The 22,610-nt window shown below is 43.1% G+C and overlaps 1 protein-coding gene across 2 annotated transcripts in view; it reads left to right on the forward strand.

Moving 5' to 3' along the window:
• Nucleotides 1-21,915, forward strand: part of PRPH (peripherin) — a 30,107-nt gene extending 8,192 nt beyond the window's left edge. Inside the window, exons 3-9 of one of the 2 annotated variants that reach the window (XM_075336940.1) lie at nucleotides 908-1,003; nucleotides 6,756-6,920; nucleotides 7,650-7,775; nucleotides 7,933-8,153; nucleotides 13,680-13,729; nucleotides 19,189-19,268; nucleotides 21,229-21,915. In XM_075336940.1, coding sequence (XP_075193055.1) covers nucleotides 908-1,003; nucleotides 6,756-6,920; nucleotides 7,650-7,775; nucleotides 7,933-8,153; nucleotides 13,680-13,729; nucleotides 19,189-19,268; nucleotides 21,229-21,279 — 789 coding nt within the window. In that variant the 3' untranslated portion in view covers nucleotides 21,280-21,915. Of the gene's footprint in view, nucleotides 1-907; nucleotides 1,004-6,755; nucleotides 6,921-7,649; nucleotides 7,776-7,932; nucleotides 8,154-13,679; nucleotides 13,730-19,184; nucleotides 19,269-21,228 lie in introns of both variants that reach the window. The other variant, XM_075336939.1, reaches the window with a different exon arrangement.
• Nucleotides 21,916-22,610: the final 695 nt, after the last annotated feature.

Genomic DNA, 22,610 nt, shown 5'->3' on the forward strand with positions numbered 1-22,610 from the left:
AGAATTTAACGAATAAAGGAGCATGCAACATTGTGAAGCTGGAGTTTTTTTTGGATTATTGCATCTCCCTGCTCCAAACTGGCTCTTAGTGATACCAACGTTGAGCTCTACTTTTTTCCTTTGTTGTAACACATTGAATTACCGGCAAACAAACCATTACCACTAAAACATTTTCAATTATGACAACTCATATAGTATCAACATAAAGCAATATATTTTTGTAATTCTAAAAATGTTGTATACATGATATGCTGTACTTCATATCATAAATCATGTATAGGTTGTACGTCAGATAAAATAAAAATCCACATCAGGGAACACCTATATGATATTTGTAACATCAGGGGTTTTAACCACACTGTTTCTTCTACGGCAAGACATTTCATTACATCCCATCAACGCAGCATTTCTTCCTTTCAGTTATTTGGGATAGAAAAAGATAAGAAACCTCTTACACGGGAGGCGTTCTGGATCTAGAATCTGGGAAATAGATTACCAAATGGTCTAAATAGATGAAACAAGATCATGTTTCATTATTATGGGTCACCATGGGGTTTGCATTATTTGTGTCTTTAATATAATGTCTTTTGTATACACTTTTATTTTTATAAAATTGTAGAGAACCCTGATACCTTTAGTTCAATGTCTACTGTGAAGTCCTGGACTAATGAATTGGTTCTGTACAATATATAATGGAACCGTCTGATTATCACCACCCTAGCTACGTACAGATCCCCATCTAGCAGGACCAACATTGAATATTAGCCTCATTCTCTATGGTTTGGTGGGTGCCATTAAGTTAATCCCTTTGTAAATTTGTCAACTTATTTTCAAGCTGGTTTATATAAAACTTTATGAGAAAAGTGTTAATATAGTAAATATAATTAATTTCATTATTTTCTGACAGGATGTAGATGATGCAACCCTCTCCCGCTTGGAACTTGAAAGAAAGATTGAATCTCTGATGGATGAAATAGAATTTCTAAAGAAACTTCATGAAGAAGTAAGTCAGTAACACTCATCGCAGAAGCGATTATCTGTGTCACAGGACTGTCTAAAAAAACGTTCTGTAATATCGCAATCTTGCACTGTCTCTTCTTCTGTTCTCATCAATTTAAAAAACCCCAAACCAAAACATAAGCCCAACTCATCAAAGTATAAGAAAAGAGAACAAGAAGAACGAAAACCAAGGATATAGTGAAATCTAAATTGATTTTTATTAAATATTTTAATATGCAAAAAGTGATTGGTACAAAAAAATAATAAAAAATAAAAAATAAAAGGTCAGGTACAGAGACAATAATGGCTATGTTTCATGGTAACCTGCATTAGATGGACAAGAAAGCCAAAGTAGAGCCCCCCCCCTCCCAGGCAGAGTGACCACTGGAAAAATGTAAACAATGTAAATATATTTCAGAAGATATAATATTAAATGTCAAAAGGTCCTCTTGTTATAAAGAGGGGAAATATATCTCTCCCGTTATGGGTTGATGTACAGAATGGGTGGAACAAAATGTCACAATTGTGATATCTCGAAAGTGGCTGTCTGAGTCAGCATATTATAACTATGGCCCAACAAGAAATATATATGTTTAATTTTCAAGTAATCAATATTTATGTGCAAGGCTAAGAAGGCTATCAACATGCCTAATACATGGCTATACACCGTATGCACCCTAATAGCATGGGGGAAGGGCAATGGTGAAAGAATGGAGGAGCATGTAGGAAAGCTGGCAATACACTGAATGAAATGCAGAGATGTCACTGAATACAAGAATTACCCATGTTTAAGGGAGGAATTGCAGTTATATTTAAACAAGAGGAAGGGCAAGCAATAAAAGGACTTGTTTATAGTAACACAATGATTATGCCTGTAGTGAGTGGTCACTGTGGATGGGAGAGGGGATCCCCCAACGATCGTTTCGCAGAGGCGCTTTTTCCAGGGGCAGATTGTAAAACACTTTGAAAAGTTGCAAATTTTGGGGGTAACATGAGACTGAGGAAAATTTTTTAAACTTTTCGCATTTTCAAACCAATTTTAACCAACTGAGATAAAATGGACAAAGCTGAGGTGGGACAGGGGGGAGACTAAGCGTGGCAACGCACAATCGTCTAATTCATGACAAGCTGTAGTATACCTTAAGCCACTAATCTTACTCATGCACCTTGGTTTCTGTTCCAAAAACTCCTCTAGAGCAGTCATTTTCCAGAGTCGGCTTTGCCAGTGGCTGTGACTCTGTAATAGTGGCATCTTTCACGCTATGCTGTTAAGGATAGAAAGCTTGCGGCTTCTCAGTAGAAGCCGCTCGAAGAGTGAGCATGTCAATTCTTTTAACCATGTCAAGGTTTCTGGACCATGAGGTGGTTAAAAGAAGTGACATAAGATGAAGCGTGTGCACAGCATTGTCATTTTGACATTGCTGTATACTATATTAATTTTATGGGATAACTTTGCAGCACTTTTCAGACGTGTTTACAGTATATTCATATAGAGTTTTTTCAAGAGTCTTTTTGAAGTGGACCCTTTGCAAAATATTCCTCAAAAACTCTTGGAAAACTTTTCCAAGTAATTTCTATGGGAAATCAAATTTGCTGTTAATGTAAGGATTTTCTTGAAAAATTTTTTCTTCAAAAATTTTGGAAAACACTTGATGGGATAGAACAAAGTGCACTTCTTCAAAGCATATTGTGACCGAAACCTCTCTAAATTACTCACTGTCTGATCAAAACGCTGCAAAAACACACGAAGAAACAACTCTTCAAAAATTTTCAATCCCCCTTCATTAAAGGGCTTGTCCATTACTTTTCCAATGATGGCCTATCCTTAGGATAGGTCATCAATGTCTGATTGGCACCTGGCATCCCAGCCGGTCATCAGTGCTCAGCTCCGGGGCTGCTCCATCAAATCAATAGGAGGCGGATGTGCAGTACCTAGCTGCAGCCGCTATCAGTTGATGGATCAGCTCCAAAACTGTGCATTTACAGTTGCCTGCTGCTGCCGCCGGCACCAACAGCTACTGATGGGCGTGGATGCCAGCTGTTGGACCCCGGCCGATCAGACATTGATGACCTATAATAAGGATAGGCCATCAGCGTAAAAGTAGTGGACAACGTCTTTAAACTTTTCAGGGAAACAAAAAATCTCCCCAAAACAGGCAAGTTTTCTTAAAGAGTCAATGCTTGAAAAACTCTTTGTATTAATTGGCCTCGAAAAACTCCCTCTGCACATAGTCTAACTTTTATGATGATATACTGTATATAGGAATACTCAGCATAGAAGGTTATATCTGTAAATAACAGCAATGTGACAAAAGGAGCCATTTATTTTACGGATGTTTGAAGGATATTTCTATGGTATCAAGCAGGAAACTGAAGTTAAACTTTGTAAAAAAAATAAATAAATAAATAATAATAATTTTAAAAAATAGTTAGAAAATCTTTGCTGTCAAAACTTTTTTTGCAGATGATGATAATGATGATAAATAGTTATAGAAACACGTGTAATCCTGGTCAGATGCAGTCAAAAGGATAATCTCTTGGTAATCTGATATCAGACATTCATGGCATATCCACAGCATTCCATAAATGTCTGATAGACAAGGGTGCCAGAGAATAAAGGCTCCTGTCCGCCTTGTGAGGTGACCACAAGCCACCACGGTCAGGGGGAGAATGAATGGAGAATGGAGAGGTGGCTGTGCAGAGGCATAGCTCTCTCCAGAAACATCTATACCTGCTTATAGGCTGTTTCCGTAAGGCGGGATTCATAATTACATGAGCGGCTGCGCATGTGCGGATTTAATTTTTTTTTTCATCAGTGAATATGCCGCCACTGTTCATAGTCATCTCCACAGTGTACTCAGTAAAATGGTGCTGGAGATCGCAGTAACCATATGTGCTAATTCCGGCGCACAATGCCACAATAGTGAGGTCCACGCACCACCAACATCAGTAATGGCAGCAGCGGCAAGAAATTGAAATAAAGAAAACGATACAAGGCAGTGGGAGAAATCATTACAAAGTCCCACCCCGATGCTCAAGCCTGTGCACAAATGACATCATTTCTGAAGGTTTGAACAAGGATTATTCTGTAATCAAGCCTCAAATTTTACAACTAAAGATATCATTGGATTCAGCATCCAAGCGCAATTATGGCGCTGCTTCTAGTTTTTAGTGCAAAAACCTGGTGGTTGGTTCCCTTTAAGGCCTGCGCCACACATCCGTGCCTCCGGCACGTGTTTGTCATTTTTTACACGTACCGGCGGCACGGAGACATGTACAGCAATGCTACCCTATGGTAGCAGGCACACACACGTAAAACCACACGGAACGTGTGTCCGTGTGCGTTTGTACGTGTGTGCGATTTTCAAAGCGCTGACATGTCAGTGTTTTCTCCGGCAGCACGGGTGTTACACGGCCCGCACCCGTACCACACGGGTGTAGTGTGGATGCGGTCCCGTGTGACACGCGCCGGAGTAAACACACATGTCAGGGAAAAAAATAAAAAACATTAACTCACCTTCTCCAGCCCTCCTGTCTCTGCCGCTGCTGCCTCTTGCTGCCGACCGCCGCTCATTATTCTCATTGAATATTCACTTCACTGCCTGGCAGCAGCAGCAGCGGGGAGACGGGAGGGCTGGAGACCGAGGATCAGCACCACGGACAGCAGCGCGGCAGCAGGAAGGACCAGGTGAGTATAATAATTACCGGTTCTACGTGTGCTATCGCGGATAGCACACGTAGAACACACGTGTCACGCACGTACCAGAGACACGTACTTACCTGCACGCAACACGCAGGGGAAATACGTGTCTCTCGGCACGTGCGTGAAATTCACGTGAGTGTGGCAGAGGCCTAAGGCTGTGTCCACACTTTGCGTTTTCACCTGCTTTTCAGCTGCGTTTTGAACTGCAGCGTTTTCATGCCAAAATGCATGCGTTTTGATTTTCCTGCAAAGTCTGTGGAAATAGTGGATTTCTTGTGCGCACTTTGCAGTTCAAAATGCTGCATTTAATTTGCATAATTTTGGGCAAAAACTCTGCGTTCAAAGAAGCAGCATGTCAATAGTTTTTGCCATTTGGGCTGCATTTTGCTAACATTGAAGTCAATGAGAAGTTGTAAAAAGCATAAACATCAAAATTCCAGCGTTTTATATCCTTTTTGGCTGCAGAATGCATGCGTTTCTGACATCAAAATAATAGAATGATATGTCCCTTTACACACACACACATAGTCCGACAATTAAATTAATGAAAAATATTAATTTATTGGAATTTTAGCGATAAATAGTATAAAACCGCTATAATTATATTCAATATAACTATTTTCGTTATGATTTAAATATTTATATTTTTTTCCTTTTTTTTCCTTTTTTCATAGTGTTTGTATGTCAAAACTTTATTTAGTAGTGTCTTTGTAATCAAAACGCATCTGACTTTAAGCAATGGAAACGCAGGTAAAGAGCGCTAAAAACGCGACTAAAATGCGGTAAAAACGCACACGTATTTACCACGCTTTTGTGGTCAAAAGCAACTTTGGCAAAAACCATTTCTGCCAAAGGATGCGTTTAGAACTGCAACTACCTCGACGCAAAGTGCGGACACAGCCTTAGGTGTGTTTACAGTGCACATTGAGCAGTCTTAAAAGGGAACCTGACAGCAGGTTTTTGCTATGTAATCTGACAGCATCATAATGTAGGGGCAAAAACTCTGATTCCAGCGGTGTCACTCAGTTTTCTGGATGAAGATGTTATGGTAGAATCTCAGTTTTCATTGCTGCAGATGTAGAATGTTGAGCTGTGTAAAAGCCCGCCCTCAACACTTATTAGCAGCTTTCTGTGTATATTGTATAGAGATAAAGAGCTGCTAACTAGTGTCCTATGGTGATAATCTCCTGCTGAAAAAGAAACACTGATTATATTGAAATAGCAAATCGCAGCGCAGTAAATGATACACTGTTATAGTTAGTTCGCCTCCCCTACATCATGGTGCTCTGAGCTTACATAGCAAAAACCTGCTGAGAAATTCCCTTTAAATGACTGCTGGACTGTTAAAATGCTCAAACCAAATAATCATTTCAACTGCCTGTTTAGTCACCATAGCAATGCTCCTTCACTATCATCTTGAGGGGGATGTATACCTTAATGGGAATCTGTCACCATTTTTTTGCTACCTCATCTGAGAGTAGCATAATGTGGAAAAAGAGACCCAAATTCCAGTGATGTATCACTTAGTTTACTGGGTGCATCATTTGTTGTGACACAATCAGAGTTTTTAGATATAGCATGAAGCAGAGGAGCTCAGAAAATTAACTCCACCCACACCACTAATTAGCAGATTCCTGTGTACACTGTATATTGACTAATAGTTCTGAGGGCATGGTTGGAAGAGGATTAAAGTGGGCATCTAATCCAGCAGTGATAATCTTTTGCTGATAAAATGGTCATTGTATTGAAACTACAGCACACAGCTAATAAGTGACACATCACTGAATTCAGTGTGTCAGCCACTACCTCAGGTTGCCCTCAGAGTATATAGAAAAAGCCTGCTGTCAGATTCCCTTTAAGCATGAAGGAATTCTGCACATGTTAAACTTTGATTTTAGCAAGTGTTGAGCAAAAAATATTTTTTCAGGTTTTTAATTAGGAACAAAAATAGTTATGACTTTATTACACAATGTTAAGGCTTGTGGATGCAGAATCGTGAATGTGCTGGTCGGTATATAAGTATACTAAAGTTTGTAATTTCATCCTAACACAGGAACTCCGAGATGTGCAAGTCTCTGTACAGGTACAACCAATTCATATGGAAATCGAAGCAACCAAGCAGCCCGACTTGACCTCTGCACTTCGTGACATCCGCAGCCAGTATGAGAACATTGCTGCCAAGAATCTGCAAGAATCTGAAGACTGGTATAAATCCAAGGTATAGGAATGTGGATAATACAATTAGCCCATAATTAAGCCAAATATCTGTCTTAATGACGTAAATGGTTTGTAGTTCACAAGCAAAATAGTAAATACTAAGAAGAAATGTTAATTCAGTAGATTTGTAATTGGGCATATAACCAATGTGATTTCATTCATGTAATTGACAATATTTTGGTTTAAAGGGGTTGTTCACTACTAGGACAACCCGTACTCATTCTATGTTGACCCCAAAAAAGCCTATACTCACCTCCCGTGCCTGCGCCGTCCCATCAGTTTCGAGACTCACATCAGGTGGTAACGTCACGCGAGCCCCGCACCGGATCACCAGTGGCTCCTCTCTCTCCCCGTCTTCGAACATATCAGTTAATCAACAGGAAGTGAGAGCTGTGTCTGTCGCTCATATCCTGTTGAATAATCCTGTTGCCGGATCGGGAAGAGAGAAGTCAGCAGTGATTGGGTGCAGGGTTCACATGACGTCACAACCTGATGTGAGCCTCGACACTGCTGGAACGGCGCAGGCACGGGAGGTGAGTATAAGCGTTTTTATGTTAATTGGGGGAAATATGAAATGAGTAGTGGTTGTCCTAGTAGTACACCAGCCCTTTAATTTTCAATGATCTCATTCAGTCTAACATATTCACTATGCTTTACTATATCGTAGAGAATTATGTTATGAAGCCATTACCTATGCAAATTTTAATTTGTCCTGTTTGTTCCCAAATAGTTTGCTGACCTGTCTGATGCTGCAAATCGTAATAATGAAGCATTGCGTCAAGCCAAGCAGGAAATGAATGAATCCCGTCGACAGATCCACAGCTTGACTTGTGAGATTGACGGACTTAAAGGGATAGTGAGTATTTCATCTTCATTAACTCTGCTTTTATATATAAAAAAGATTCTTGTATATTGACTTTTCAGCGCCCATCATCACCGTGCTTTGCAAATTCTAAATCTAATCATAGTAATGATGTTACTATGTATCCATGATGTTTTATTCTCCTGTATAGAATGAAGCTCTGCTCCGTCAGATGAAGGATATGGAAGAACAGTTTGGGTTAGAAGCAGGAAACTACCAGGATTCAATTGCACGTCTGGAGCAAGAAGTGCAACACATGAAAGAGGAAATGGCGCGGCACTTGAGAGAATACCAAGACCTCCTCAATGTCAAGATGGCATTAGATATTGAGATTGCAACTTACAGAAAACTCCTAGAAGGAGAGGAGAGCAGGTGAAGATGGATAAATTGTACAAGATACGGGGGGGGTTAAGCCCGCTTTACACGCTGCAATATATCTTACAATGTGTCGGCGGGGTCACGTCGTAAGTGACGCACATCCGGCATCGTAAGGTACATTGCAGTGTGTGACAGGTACGTGCGATTGCGATTGAACGGTAAAACGTTCATCGCACGCACATCGTTCATTTCTCTAGAATTGAACGTCAGATTGTTCATCGTACCCGGGGTAGCACACATCGCAGTGTGTGACACCCCGGGAACAATGAACAGATCTTACCAGCGTCCTGCGGCTCCTGGCCAGCAATGCGGAATGAAGGAGGTGGGCGGGATGTTTACGTTCCGCTCATCTCCGCCCCTCCGCTTCTATTGGCTGGCTGCCACGTGACGTCGCTGTGTAGCCGAACATCCCTCCCACTCCAGGAAGTGGACGTTCGCCACCCACAGCGAGGCCGTATGGACGGGTAAGTACGTGTGATGGGGGTTAATCGTTTGTGCGGCACATGAAACAAATTGAACGTGCCGCACATACGATGGGGGCGTTTACGATCGCATACGATATCATATGCTGGATCGTAAGGTGTAAAGCAGGCTTTAGCTTGCCATTTAGGACAGGGAGGCCCCGATGAGTCAGTGAACTTGCATGGACCGGTCAGAGGAGCTCCAAATACAACAACCAGTAAGGAGAAATGTCCAGCAGAGCAGATAAATACCGAGCCCATTAAAACTTCATCTTTAATGTTAATATATTAAAATCTCCATACAATGATAAGCCTAGTAGTAAACCTATGCATTTTGGCAAGTCATGATATAAGAACCTTGGTGTTTTTAATATATGGGCTCAGGATTTGTCTTCTATGTAGAACCGTTCTACTTATCGGTTGCAGATTGACACATTGTTACATAATAATCAGTTTTCTGGGATTATTAACAATGTAACAGTAGTAGAGGCAATGTGCACATCTATACTGTGCATATAATGTATATTTATGTGAACTGTTAGGTAAGAATGCAATAACAGCTGTACATTCTAGCTTAGGGTATTTTGTTACATATTATTTAAATTACATTAAAACAGTGTTAAGCTTAAAGGGGTTTTTCCAGGCTGAGAAGAAAAGTCTGAAGTCTTCTATGCAACTGTACACTACCAAATAGTAAGAGTGTGCAATGAGCACACTGTAACGATCCCTCTATATTTTTTGTATGAGTGGGTGGATGTGTAACATTATTTATGTGATTTTCATACTTGCAGTCATAAGCTGATTATACTCTCCTCCACTTCTCTCAATGTTCTATTGGGAAATGCGCAGGAGAATTTAGTCGGTACATGACCCCACGTATGCAAATCACACAGGGAATACACGGAGATTGTGAGTGTGTGGATTTCACAATGTCATGTTTCAGCAGTCTGCAGTTACATAAAACAGTGTTCTTCAACTCCAGTCCTAAAGGCTCACTTACAGATCATGTTTTCAGGATTGCCTTAATATTGCACAGGTAATAGAATCACCTGTGCAATACTAAGGCAATCCTGAGAACATGATCTGTTGGTGGACCTTGAGGACTGTAGCTAAGGATTGCAGACTTTTAAAGAGGGATTGAAGACTTTTGTTGTTTAAAGGGATTAGCCACCATGGGGACATTTCTTTTTTTATACTTAAATACATGTATTTGGGGATAAAAATAATTTTTGCACTTTAGTTTCATTATAGATATTGCACTGATTCAACTTTAAAGGGGTTCTCCAAGAATCAGATAAAAGTATCCCTGATATAATTCAAATTGCAACCCCTCATAATAACGTGTCAGTACAAGCTGCAGGCTGAAGATATACAGTTCCTGTATTTCAACTCTCAAGAGCTATATCACACATACCTCAGTCAGGTGCCGGCTCTGATGCGTAAAGAAATATTTTAACCCATGTTGCGCTTGATGAAGAAGAGATAGATTTCTTCACATTTGTCTGACTAACACACTAGTCTTGGAGCTATATATCTTTAGTCTGCAGCCCGTACTTACACATGACAAGGAAAGGAGAGTGCCTTAAGTACCCAGTGCCTCTCATTGATAGTCTGAGAGGCACTTGCAAAGAGTGACGTGCTGACCCTTTAAGAGAAGAGCAGCAGCGCACGTGCACACGCCCTGGGAGCACTTCTGGAGGACCTGTGCTGTGTTTACAGGCCCCAAGAGAGGTAAGCATGAAGCACCCATGTAGAGGACCGTGGGGAAGCCGGGTAGCGTGGTGAGAGCCGGCCATGGCAGTGCGCGTCCCTACAGGGAGGGTAGCAAGCGATGCAGGGATGCCAGCGCTGCAAAGTGCTTGCCCTTCTGGACCTCTTACCTGAAAATCTGACAGTCTCACAGGAAAGCTTACAACTCTATTTTTTAATCACTTTTTCTGTGCTCCTTTCCTTTCAGCTGATTTATGGCCACAGACTATAATAAAGTTAAATGTGCAAATAAAAAGAATCTGTAAAAGCAAAATGGTGCAAAATTTGTAATTAAATAAATTTATTCAAGGTGTCAAACCAACCTGTAAAGGCTAGTTTGCATCAACATATTGTATTATTGAGTGTAGTAGCTTACATGTTTTACTATTAAGTTCTGTAGTCTGGAAAAAGTCATATGACCTTTTTCTATGTAGTGATGTATACCATAATTTTCTTATATTATACATAGAATCATATTATATAAATATATTATATAAAGAATATGCATCATATTTGTTAAATGCATAAAACCCAGCTGCCCATAAACATACAAGCCCGGTTTAAGGCTATGTGCACAGTTTTTGAGGCTGTCAAAAATGACAAGTTTTATTCAAGAAAAGCTCTGTCTTCGGGGTGTTGGAAATTGTGTCTTTTTTGTGTGTTAAGGCCACTTTACACGCTACAATATATCTTACAATTTGTCGTCGGGGTCACGACGTAAGTGACGCACATCCGGCATTGTAAGGTACATTGTAGCATGTAACAGCTATGTGCGATTGCAATTGAACATTAAAACGTTCATCGCACGCACGTCGTTCAATTCCTAAAAATTGCACGTCAGATTGTTCATCGTACCCGGGGTAGCACACATCGCAGTGTGTGACACCTCGGGAACGATGAACAGATCTTACCTGCGTCCCACGGCTCCCGGCTGACAATGCGGAAGGAAGGAGGTGGGCGGGATGTTTACGTCCCGCTCATCTCCGCCCCTCCGATTCTATTGGCCGGCTGCTGTGTGACGTCGATGTGACTCCGAACGTCCCTCCCACTCCAGGAAGTGGACGTTCGCCGCCCACAGCGAGGTCGTATGGAAGGCAAGTACGTGTGACGGGGGGGTTACTCGTTTGTGCGACACGTTCAACAAATTGAACGTGCCGCACATACGATGGGGGCGGGTACTATCGCATACGATATCGTATGCAGGATCGTATGGTGTAAAGCAGGCTTAATCCACATGAAAAAGTGCCACAAAAGCGCTCCAAATGTATATAATACACAGCAATGTCAAAACAATATTACGGTGTACATGGTCCGTAAAAATGTCCTGCAGAAACCCTGAATCGGGTAAAAGAAGTGAAATGCTCATTATTTGAGCGGCTTCCTAGTGGAAGTTGCCAGTTCTTTACACTTGACAGCACAAAGCAAAAGATGGCGGCAGCGCATACGTGACGACAAAGGCTAGGTTCACATTTCCGTTAAAATGTATCAGTCACAATCCGCTGCTCTGGTAAACAACGGAATCTGTTAAGTGGATTCCGTTGTGTCCCATAGACTTGCATTAGTGGCGGATTGCGACTGATGACCTTGCGTTGCGTCCGCTGCGTCGCGGTCCGTCGTTTTTTGGCTGACCGCTGGGCGGGAGCAACGCAGAATGTAACGTTTTTCTGGCCGTCAAAATTGACGCACCGCGCAGAAATCCGTTGCAATCCGTCAAGCTTGCAATGGATGTCTATGGTGCTGGATTCCGTCGTAATCCTTCTTACGACGAAATCCAGCGCTGGATTCCGTCATGCTCTACTGAGCATGCCCAGCATGTTTGTCACACCCACTGGGCTGTCCCAAACACAAACGGATCATGACTGATCCGTCAAAAAACGGACGCACAGCGGATGTAATGGGCGAGACGGATCAGTTTTTTCACAGGATTCCTGTGAAAGGAATCCTGTGAAAAACACATCCGTTGCGTAAATTGACAACTAAAAAACGACGGATCCGTTGCTGACGGACCTGACGGAAGTAAATCAACGGAAGTGTGAACCTAGCCAAAGCCGTCAGTGAGGTGATTCAGGAAAATGATCGCCAGCATTTTCCTGAGGCAACCTTGCCTAGGAAAACTTGGCGGCTGCGCCAGCGTCTAGAAGATAATGTATCCACATAGCCTCGGAGAGTTTTTGGAGGAGGTTTTTTTCCTTGTGTGCAGAGTTTTCAAAGCCTTTTTCACGTTTTTTTTCTGAAGTCTTTTTGCAGCGATTTGATTAGATATTGCTTAGTTTGGAGCAGTTTCATCAATAGCCATTTTTCCACCAGGTGTGGAAAAAAATGCTCTAAGGACTGAACATATGAACAGATTTTTCCAGTAAAAATGAATAAGTAGAATCTTTAAATGTTTTTGATGCAGTTTTTCCGGTGTTTTTTGGGTGGAGCAGACCCGCTCCAGAAACCTCCTCTAAAAACCTGTGTGCAGACAACCTAAAGGCTACTTTACACGCTGCGATATCGGTCCCAATATCGCTGGCGTGGGTACCCGGCCCCATCTGTTGTGCGACACGGGCAAATCGCTGCCCGTGCCGCACAACATCGCGCAGACCTGTCACACATACTTACTTGCCCGGCGACGTCGCTGTGACCGGCGAACCGCCTCCTTTCTAAGGAGGCGGTCCGTGCGGCGTCACAGCGACGTCACTGAGCGGCCGCCCAATAGAAGCGGAGGGGCGGAGATGAGTGGCCGGAACATCCCGCCCACCTCCTTCCTTCCTCATAGTGGCCGGGACGCAGGTAAGGAGAGTTTCCTCGTTCCTGCGGCGTCACACATAGCGATGTGTGCTGCCGCAAGACCGACGAACTACATCGTTACTGCTGCAGTAACGATAATCGAGAATGGACCCCAATGTCACCGATGAGCGATTTTGCACGTTTTTGCAACGATGCAAAATCGCTCATCGGTGTCACACGCAGCAACATCGCTAATGCGGCCGGATGTGCGTCACAAATTCCGTGACCCTAACGACTCCGCATTAGCGATGTCGCAGCGTGTAAAGCCCCCTTTAGGCCGTCTTCCAAAATTAATGAACAGCCAACTAACAAAGTCTTTTGGTTAGCTGAAACAAATGGCTGCACATGAACGTAGACATGTACACAAGTGGACAAATGCATCTGAAGTCAGACTGTGATATGACATTGTTATTGACATTGTTATTGTCATTTTTCTACTGAAAATAGGGCAAAAATGTAAGCATCCTACAATATTTGTAGATTTTCTGAATAGTTTTTAGAAATGTGATTTTTCATTCAATCTTTGCCTCTTTTTTAGGATTGTTGTACCGATTCATTCCATGACATCTCTAAGTATTAAGAGCCCAGGTAGGTGATTCTCCTTCATTGACCATTAATTCTGTGTTTACACATGTCAACCATGACTGTTAAACAGTTGCCAATCGACTATATGTGAGCTAAGGGTTAGGGGCACTTTTCACACTATGACATCGCAGGTGCGATGTCGGTGGGGTCATGTCGAAAGTGACGCAATTCTGGCTCGCTCTCGACATCATAGTGTGTAAATCCTAGATGATACGATTAATGAGCGCAAAATCGTCATAATCGTATCATCGGTGTAGTGTTGGGGAATTCCATAATTACGCTGCTGCGACGGTACAATGTTGTTCCTAGCTCCTGCGGCAGCACAGATCGCTGTGTGTGAAGCCGTTGGAGCGAGGAACATCTCCTACCTGCGTCCCGCAGCTCATGCCGACTATGCTGAAGGAAGGAGGTGGGCGGGATGTTTAAGTCCCGCTCTGCTCCGCCCCTCCACTGCTATTTGCCGTCTGCCGTGTGACGTCGCAGTGACACCGCACTACACGCCCCCGTAATAAGGAGGCGGTTCGCCGGCCAGAGCGACGTCGCAGGGCAGGTGAGTGCATGTGAAGCTGCCATAGCGATAATGTTCGGTATGCCAGCAATCCCAAGAGATCGCAGCTGCGACGGGGGCGGGGAATATCGCGCTCGGCATCGCATGCATCGGCTTGCGATGTCGTAGTGTGCAAAGTGCCCCTTAGACTGGTCTATCGCACTTCCCAGTTATTGGCCTGTCTAATATCAGCAGAAGTAGATTTCCATAACTGCACTTTAAACTTATTGGAAGAGGTAAGACCATGAAAGTTAGAGGTTATTCCAATTAATTGAACAAAGTTAAACAAAGTCCTTGTATTTCATCAAATTATTCAGGTTCTGTGAAGTTTACTCATTTCAAACACAAAAGTCCCAATGACTCCTTAAGTTCACAAAAAACACTGGTGTGCTTTTACATTTCTTGTCAGAAGTGGATTGAAAAGGAAAGGAGGCATTTATTAAAGTGCACCAATCACCAGGATTTTCCTATATAACCTAAAGCCAGTGCTATACTGGCACTATCAGGCTAATTCTACACATACCTTTAAGGCTGCTTTACACGTATCAATTTATCGTGCATTCGCATGAGCGATCGCACCCGCCCCCATCGTTTGTGCGATACGGGCAATTTGTTGCTCGTGTTGCACAAACTCGGTAACCCCCGTCACACGTACTTACCTCCCAAACGACCTCACTGTGGGCAGCGAATATCCTTTTCCTGAAGGGGGAGGGACATTCGGCGTCACAGTGACGTCACACACCGGCCGGCCAATAGAAGCGGAGGGGCGGAGATAAGCAGGGCGTAAACATCCCGCCCACCTCCTTCCTTCCGCATTTCCGGCGGCCGCAGGTAAGCTGCAGTTCATCATTCCCGGGGTGTCACGTGAAGCGACGTGTGCTGCCTCGGGAACGATGAACAACCGGAGCACAGAAGGACGTTCGATTTTTTGAAAATGAGCGACGTGTCAACGAGCAACGATGAGGTGAGTATTTTTGCTCGTTCACACTCGCTCATTTGTGTCACACGCTACGATATGTCAAACGAGGCCGGATGTGCGTCACTTACGACGTGACCCCGATGACATATCGTTTGATATATTGTAGCGTGTAAAGCCCGCTTTAGTGGTCAGCTCAGATGTATAGGTTTTGAACACAAGCAAGTAAATTATGCAAAATGAGCAGCTTTTTGATTGGCAGCAGCTGACGATCAGCTAATAGCTGAGGTAGGCTTTGATAGTGATTCCCACCCCTCTGCCTGTTCCTCCCCTTATCTTTTATTTATTCTAATTCTATTATAGAAGCGTTTTACTAATGGTTGTGGCTAAATCAGAGTGGCTAGCAGGACCTTGCTGATGTCATACCCATGTGACCAGAAGGGGCGTGGCCTCAGCCAACATAGTTGATACCAGGAAGCAACATCATTTTTCTGTTGACTGAGACCCCGCCCCTTCTGGTCACATGGGTATGACTTCAGCAAGGTCCTTCTAGCCACAACCATTAGTAAGACACTTCCATAATGGAATTAGCATAAATAAAAGATAGGGAGAGGAATAACAGGCAGAGGGCGGGAATCACTATCAAAACCCACCCCAGCTATTAGCTGATCGGAAGCTGCTGCCAATAAAAAAACTGTTCACTTTACAAACTTTACATGCTTGTGTTTCAAAAACTATACAGTACATCCTAGCTGACAACTAAAGGTATGTATAGAATCGGCATGATAGTGTCAGTATAGCACTGGCTTTAGTTTATATAGGAAAAAATCTTGGTGATTGGTGCGTGTGACGCCCTGGCAAAACCAGGTAGTCACAGATGACTGTACCCCCCACCAGGGGTACAGGAATCTCCTCCTCCTCGGGAATTAACACCACACATCCCACACACTGGGGAACATCAGCCACAAATCCTAGTCACCCCCATGACACACAGGACACACCAGTGGGCGGGACCAGGCGGATGGGAACGCCCACCTAGGGGTCTTGAGGTGACACGGGGTGGGAGCCAATTAGTTGAAGTTTGAGTATAAACCAGGAAACTCAGTGGAGTGGAAGTCGGAGTGCAGGGTGGTCAAGATTGGAGCCGTGGGACCACGGGAGGACCGACTAGGTGGCAGACGACTCTTTAGGGCCACAGGATACGGTGACTCAGTTGTGGGAGACCCGAAGTGGACCGGGGTAGGGTCGTAGGCCGCCGATACCGACAGAGGGAATCCGATCCAGAGACCGTGCACGGGCGGGGTACCTGGACCTTAGGACGAGGCAAGCTTCAAGCCCCTTGTTAATTGACCAGTGGGACAAGGTACCAGGCCTTGTTCCCGAGGAGAGAAGCCCAGATAGAGCAGACCGGCAGCCCAACGCGGGGGACAGGGTGTCCGCCAAGAACCCACTGAAGTCCCACGGGTCAGCGTCTGCGGGCAATGGCTCCCTCTGCGTCCAAAGCTGCAGGGGAGCGGATTTCTCCCGTTCCAAGCGGGGTTAATCCACTCACCAAAAGACACAAGTGCAGGAGGAAGGGCCCCTACATTGTCAACCCGTGTACGGGACCAGCACACCCCTCCAGAGGCAACCGGCATCTGGCCTTGGTTTACAGTACGGACTCTGTGTGGATTATTTATAATCGTGAGTACACCGGTGTCACCCGGTCCAACCTGCCGACAACACCCCAGCCCTGCTCTTTACCCACACCTGGGCCCCGGGACTACAGCCAACCCCTACCCGTGGAGAGGGAACCACCTTGCTGCCCCCCTACATCACCGGTCCTGGACGTCGGCCCCGAGAGGCAGCGGCAGTGCCACCATCCCATCACCGCAACCCACGGGTGGCATCACAGTCAATCTCCTCTGTAAATACCCCCCTCTTTCACTGTGTGCGTGGACGGGTGGTTGCTCGAGCCCCGGGTCCGGTCACCATTCGAGCCCCTAGACACGATCCCAGACCCGAGAGCCACTCGAGCAGCCCAGGTTGCTGCAGCGGAGGCGGCACCCATCCACGACATGTGCTTCGAAGACATCATTGTGCCGAGATATCAAGCTGTGCATGTGCCACTCTCGGCGCCATTTTAGTGAAGACCATGTGGGAAATCAAACTGTGCCATCTGAGGTAATAACCGCGCTGGCGCAAGGGTTCAAACAGGAGGCAGGTCACAACCAGAGGCAGGCGGAGGGGCCGAGGCAGGAAGAGAAGACCCAATGCACAGTCCCGCCCCAGTGCACTGATATCTCATTACGAGAAAACTTCAAATGCTGATTAAAGAAATCCGCAAAATGGATTTCTTCATCAAAACCAAATGTGCCAATTTAATCTGTATATAAGCTCCATTTTGACCATAACTTTAACTTGCAAAATCGCGCTAACAAGTTGTCTTTAAATCCAGATATGAGGGAGAATTCTGTTGTGGATTTTGTCACATATCAATAGTAAGGGTATATGCACACCGTCAATACATGCTGTGTCCTGGATGCAGCATGTCCTGTTCGCAGGAGGCCACAGCTGCCAGTGCCCATGATCAGGGTTTCGGCCGATGCGGTCTCTCTCTTTTCTCCCTATGGTGAACACTCGTGGCTTCGCAGCAATAAATTTATGTGCTGCGACTCAGAAAGCCTCACCACATGTCTGTTTACGCTACAGGAAAAACAAACACAGTGGGCAGGAGATTTCTATAAATCCCATCCACTATGCTTGTACTGTACAAAAACCACGGTGCGTCCATAATGCTGTGAACTCTGATCATGGGCAACCAGCCTTAATCTGCAGATATTACAGCATTCTATGATTTTTGTGTTTTTCCACTACTTTAATATAGTGATTTCAAATAGCCCAACCATTTGTATTGTACCATAAATTGCTACAAATTTGCTGTGTGGGAAACCAAAAGGTCTGAATTTAGTCATAATCTATTGTTATATAATTGATCCTACCTAACGCTCCAGCGCTCCCAAAAAGCAATGAAACAAGCTGTTCATAAAAATAAAAAACATGGATAAAGGGAATAAAAATATCTATGATCTAATGAAAGTCTAAGGGGTACTTTGCACGCTGCGACATCGCAAGCTGATGCTGCGATGCCGAGCGCGATAGTCCCCGTCCCCATTGCAGCTCCGATATCATTGTGATAGCTACCGTAGCAAATATTATCGCTACGGCAGCTTCACATGCACTCACCTGCCGTGCGATGTCGCTCTGGCCGGCGAACCGCCTCCTTATTAATTATTAAGGGGCGGGTCATGCGGCGTCACTGCGACGTCACACGGCAGGCGGCCAATAGGAGCGGAGGGGCGGAGATGAGCGTGACGTAAACAACCCGCCCACCTCCTTCCTTTCCGCATAGCCGACGGGAGCCGCGGTGACGCAGGTAGGTGATGTTCCTCGATCCTGCGACTTCACACACAACGATGTGTGCTGCCGCAGGAGCGAGGACCAACATCGGACCGTCGCGTCAGCGTAATTATGGAATTCGCCGACGCTACACCGATGATACGATTACGACGATTTTGCGCTCGTTAATCGTATCATCTAGGATTTACACACTACGATGTCGAGAGCGACGCAGGAAGTGCGTCACATTCGACATGACCCCACCGACATCGCATCTGCGATGTCGTAGTGTGCAAAGCCCGCCTTAAACTGGTCAAACACATGACTTAAAAAATCAGCCAAACCTGGCAATTACTATGACAATTAATATGGGGGACACCAGACTGTAATGAAGACAGACGTCTAGAAGAAAGAATGCCCGTTGTCAGTGTCAGGGATTCACACTGCTGTCCTTTCCCTCACTGAAATAAACCTGTACACTCAGCTGAGAAAGGATTATGGCAGAAATATGGTTATGAGGAAAGCCTTTGGCCGCTTCTAGCTCTTTCGTATGGTCACCTTTTGTTATTCTCGCCCATGTTTGTACTGAAATGCAGAATGTTTTCTGTAATCTCTCCGCAGCTCCGGAAGTAGATCACGGCTCTGAAGTTCACACCAGGAAAACTGTTGTGATTAAAACTATTGAGACTCGAGATGGAGAGGTAAGCGGGAATGTCTACATGTCAATGCCAAAGAATGCATTTATTAGCATTATCCTTTCAGAACGTTGCCTAATTAGGATGACATAAAGCATCAATGTATATCCTTGTCTGTTTATCAAGAATGAGAGAATGATTTGCTTTCTATCAATAATATTTGACAACCAAAAAGAGAAGGAAAAACCAGGATATGGTCTAAAATTATAGATTTTATTAACTTTAGAAAAATCATACAGAACTGATAATAGAAAGTACAGTGACAAAACAACAAAGTGATTAAAACAAGGGCGAACATGGAAAATAAAGTACTCACAAGTCACAAGAAAATAGAATGAAATAAATTCCACAAGAACAATTAGCTGTACATCTGAGCACAGAGGCAATGTATAAATGTATAATAAATGTTAGTATAAATAGATAATAGGGTGTACAGATGCAAATAAATATGAATCCGGACACTAGAAATATATTAAGAAAAAAATAATAACAATAAAGTGCATATATAATAATAAATTAGCTCAAATTGCCTGGTAAATATACATTAACTCAATATACCGTAAGTGATTGCACTGCATTATTTGTGTCAAGGGATATTGCACTGCATAGGGATCGAGATATCATAAAAAAGAGGAATTATTAGATGAAGCAAAAATCAGGACCTCTTGCATGTCAGTAAAATTTGATTGCACCTAATGAAATTCACTTTGTTATTTTGTCATTGTACTTTATATTATCAGTACTATATGATTTTTCTATTATTAATAAAATCTATATAATTTTAGACAATATCTCGTTTTTTCTTTCTCTTTTTGGTTGTATAATTTTTTGACCGAGTGTCTATTATATTGTCAAGCACATACACCCCTATTAATGATAAATTACAATATTTATGATAGTTATATATCATTGATTATTGGTGGTGTCTATACTGTATATGCTTTTTTTTTTTTTTTTTTTTTACAACCTTTTTTTGTTTGCAATAATATTTGAGTACAGGAAGTCAATTGTATCTTTTTATAAAGGTTCTTGGTAATAATCCACTGCTAGAGACTCCTTATCTTCCTTTGATAAAATTCACGTCTATGGAACATGGACCCTGGTCGGATAGCAATAACTGGCCAAACTGCTGGGTCTCCTGACCTGGGCCAACTCTATCACACATGCCTATGATGTATTTAGCTCAGGTGAGAAAATCTGCCAGTTGGACCAGGTATTGTAATCTGAGCGTAATCTGTGTCTCATGGACATGTGAAACCTGTGAAGCAAAATAATTGGGATTATTGAAATCCAGCAAGTCTGAGGCTTCTTTCCCTTGATGTGCAATGTCTGTGGAAAGCCAGGATACATTCATATACATTAGATGGTTGACTAGTCCCACCAAAATCAGGGAGTCCGGTTAACATTAATCTAATGTGAATGACCGCCTTTAGAACGGAGAAGTTCAGTGATCAACTGGTCACTGGTTTCTCTGACCCCCAGGTTGTACTTTTCACTTCAAGGAAACTGGTGACCACTGCGAGATAAACGAAGCATCACACATCACTCATTCACATGAATAGATACATACATAATAGTTTATAGCTGGCTCAGTGGTTAACACTGTTGCTTTGCAGCGCTGGGATCCTGGGTTCAAGTCCCACCAAGGACAACATCTGCAAGGAGTTTGAATGTTCTCCCCGTGTTTGCGTGGGTTTCCTGCAGCTACTCCGGTTTCCTCCCACAATTCAAAGACATACAGATAGGGAATGTAGATTGTGAGCCCCAATGGGGACAGTGATGATCATCTCTGTAAAGTGCTACAGAATATGATGATAATATATACCCTAATAAGGGTCACAATCTCTTTCCGGGGGTAAGGGAAGGCTAGCCACCCAATGAGCACATGATGATTCCTTTTTTCCTGTGTATTTATTTATCATGCCATATGTTTTATGTAACAATATTTTTTTTTACTAATTAACAGCAGGTTGTGACCGAGTCCAGGAAGGAGCAGGCTTCTGAAGGGGAGAAGTAAAATGTCTTTTTAAGATCTAGGAAACCTGGTGTCCATGTAACACCCCTCATTATCATGCGCCTACAGGACATGGAGCAGCCTGTCATACTACGAGTGACCTTTTCTCATTTTGAATGTCATGTGTTGATTTTATGTTACCATTTCTCTTACTGTAAAACATCTAAGTGCCTATGTCCCAGACTGTCATGTCTTTTCTATTCTAATGATTTCTCAGACCATAAGTATAGAGGATGTATTTTCCCATTCACCTTTTCATCTCCCGAGATCATCAGGCCAAGAATGGAAGTAACTCAATTATTTCATACATTTGTGTACAATGAGCTCAAATATTGAGCATATTAGATTACATAGTGTCTACATTAAGAATTAAGGAAACATTTGTCCCAATGCACCTCATCAGTGTCACGGGTGTCGCCCTTCTGTAAACCTTGACCTGTAAGTTTAGGGATTGGTTTTGGGCTCTGGCTGTTTCCCAAAACAAGAAATGCTTAAAAACAACATAGCTGTAAAGCGACTTTGGTGCTATATATCCCTCCCTGTCTGTTTGAGTGGGACATTACCCTTTAGCATTGTAGCAATGTACTGTACAAGTGCCATGTCTGCTTAACCAGCTAATAAAAGATTTGCAGCAACTAAGTCCGACCACTTATTTCTATGGATGTGTGAATATCGTCTATGTGTATTATAGGTTTGTGCTTATGTCGACCAAAAAGAGTGCAAGGGTTTGACTTAATTACTCAAGATCAATTCAATTGTAATTAATTATAATTAATCACCTCCAAGATCCTATCCAATATACAGTGGGTTGCAGGGAATGGAAGCAGAAAATACAAAAAGTAGTTCAGCTCACCCTTCCTAAAGTCCAGATTAGGATCGATAGGCTCTACTTGCTGAAAACATGTCGGATTTCTCTTAATGTGTCCCCCCTCACTGTTTTCATGATCAATGGATCTTTTTTAATAGAACCTCAATAAATATTTTTAACCTTCTTTGAAGTGCTGGAGATCATACTCTAGTTTCCTTGGCAGGGAATAGATGGTATGCACCAACCGTGGCTGGACAGTTGGTGCTAAACAATTCTCCCAATGGAAATGGTAACTTTAAAAAAAAAAAAAATAATAATAATAATAAAAAAGATATTTTTTAATTAAAATATTCCATAAAGTACTGTACGGTGCGTTTCGATGCCGATTCTGGTCAGATTTTGACTTGGCCACTCCAAAAGATGGTCTGACCAGTGTGGTCTGGATCATTGTCCTACTGCATAACCCTTCAGATTTAGGTACCGGGTGGATATTCTCATTCAAGAATTTCTGACAGATCAGAATTCA

The sequence above is a fragment of the Anomaloglossus baeobatrachus genome, chromosome 2, assembly GCF_048569485.1.
Source record: "Anomaloglossus baeobatrachus isolate aAnoBae1 chromosome 2, aAnoBae1.hap1, whole genome shotgun sequence".
NCBI lineage: Eukaryota > Metazoa > Chordata > Amphibia > Anura > Aromobatidae > Anomaloglossus > Anomaloglossus baeobatrachus.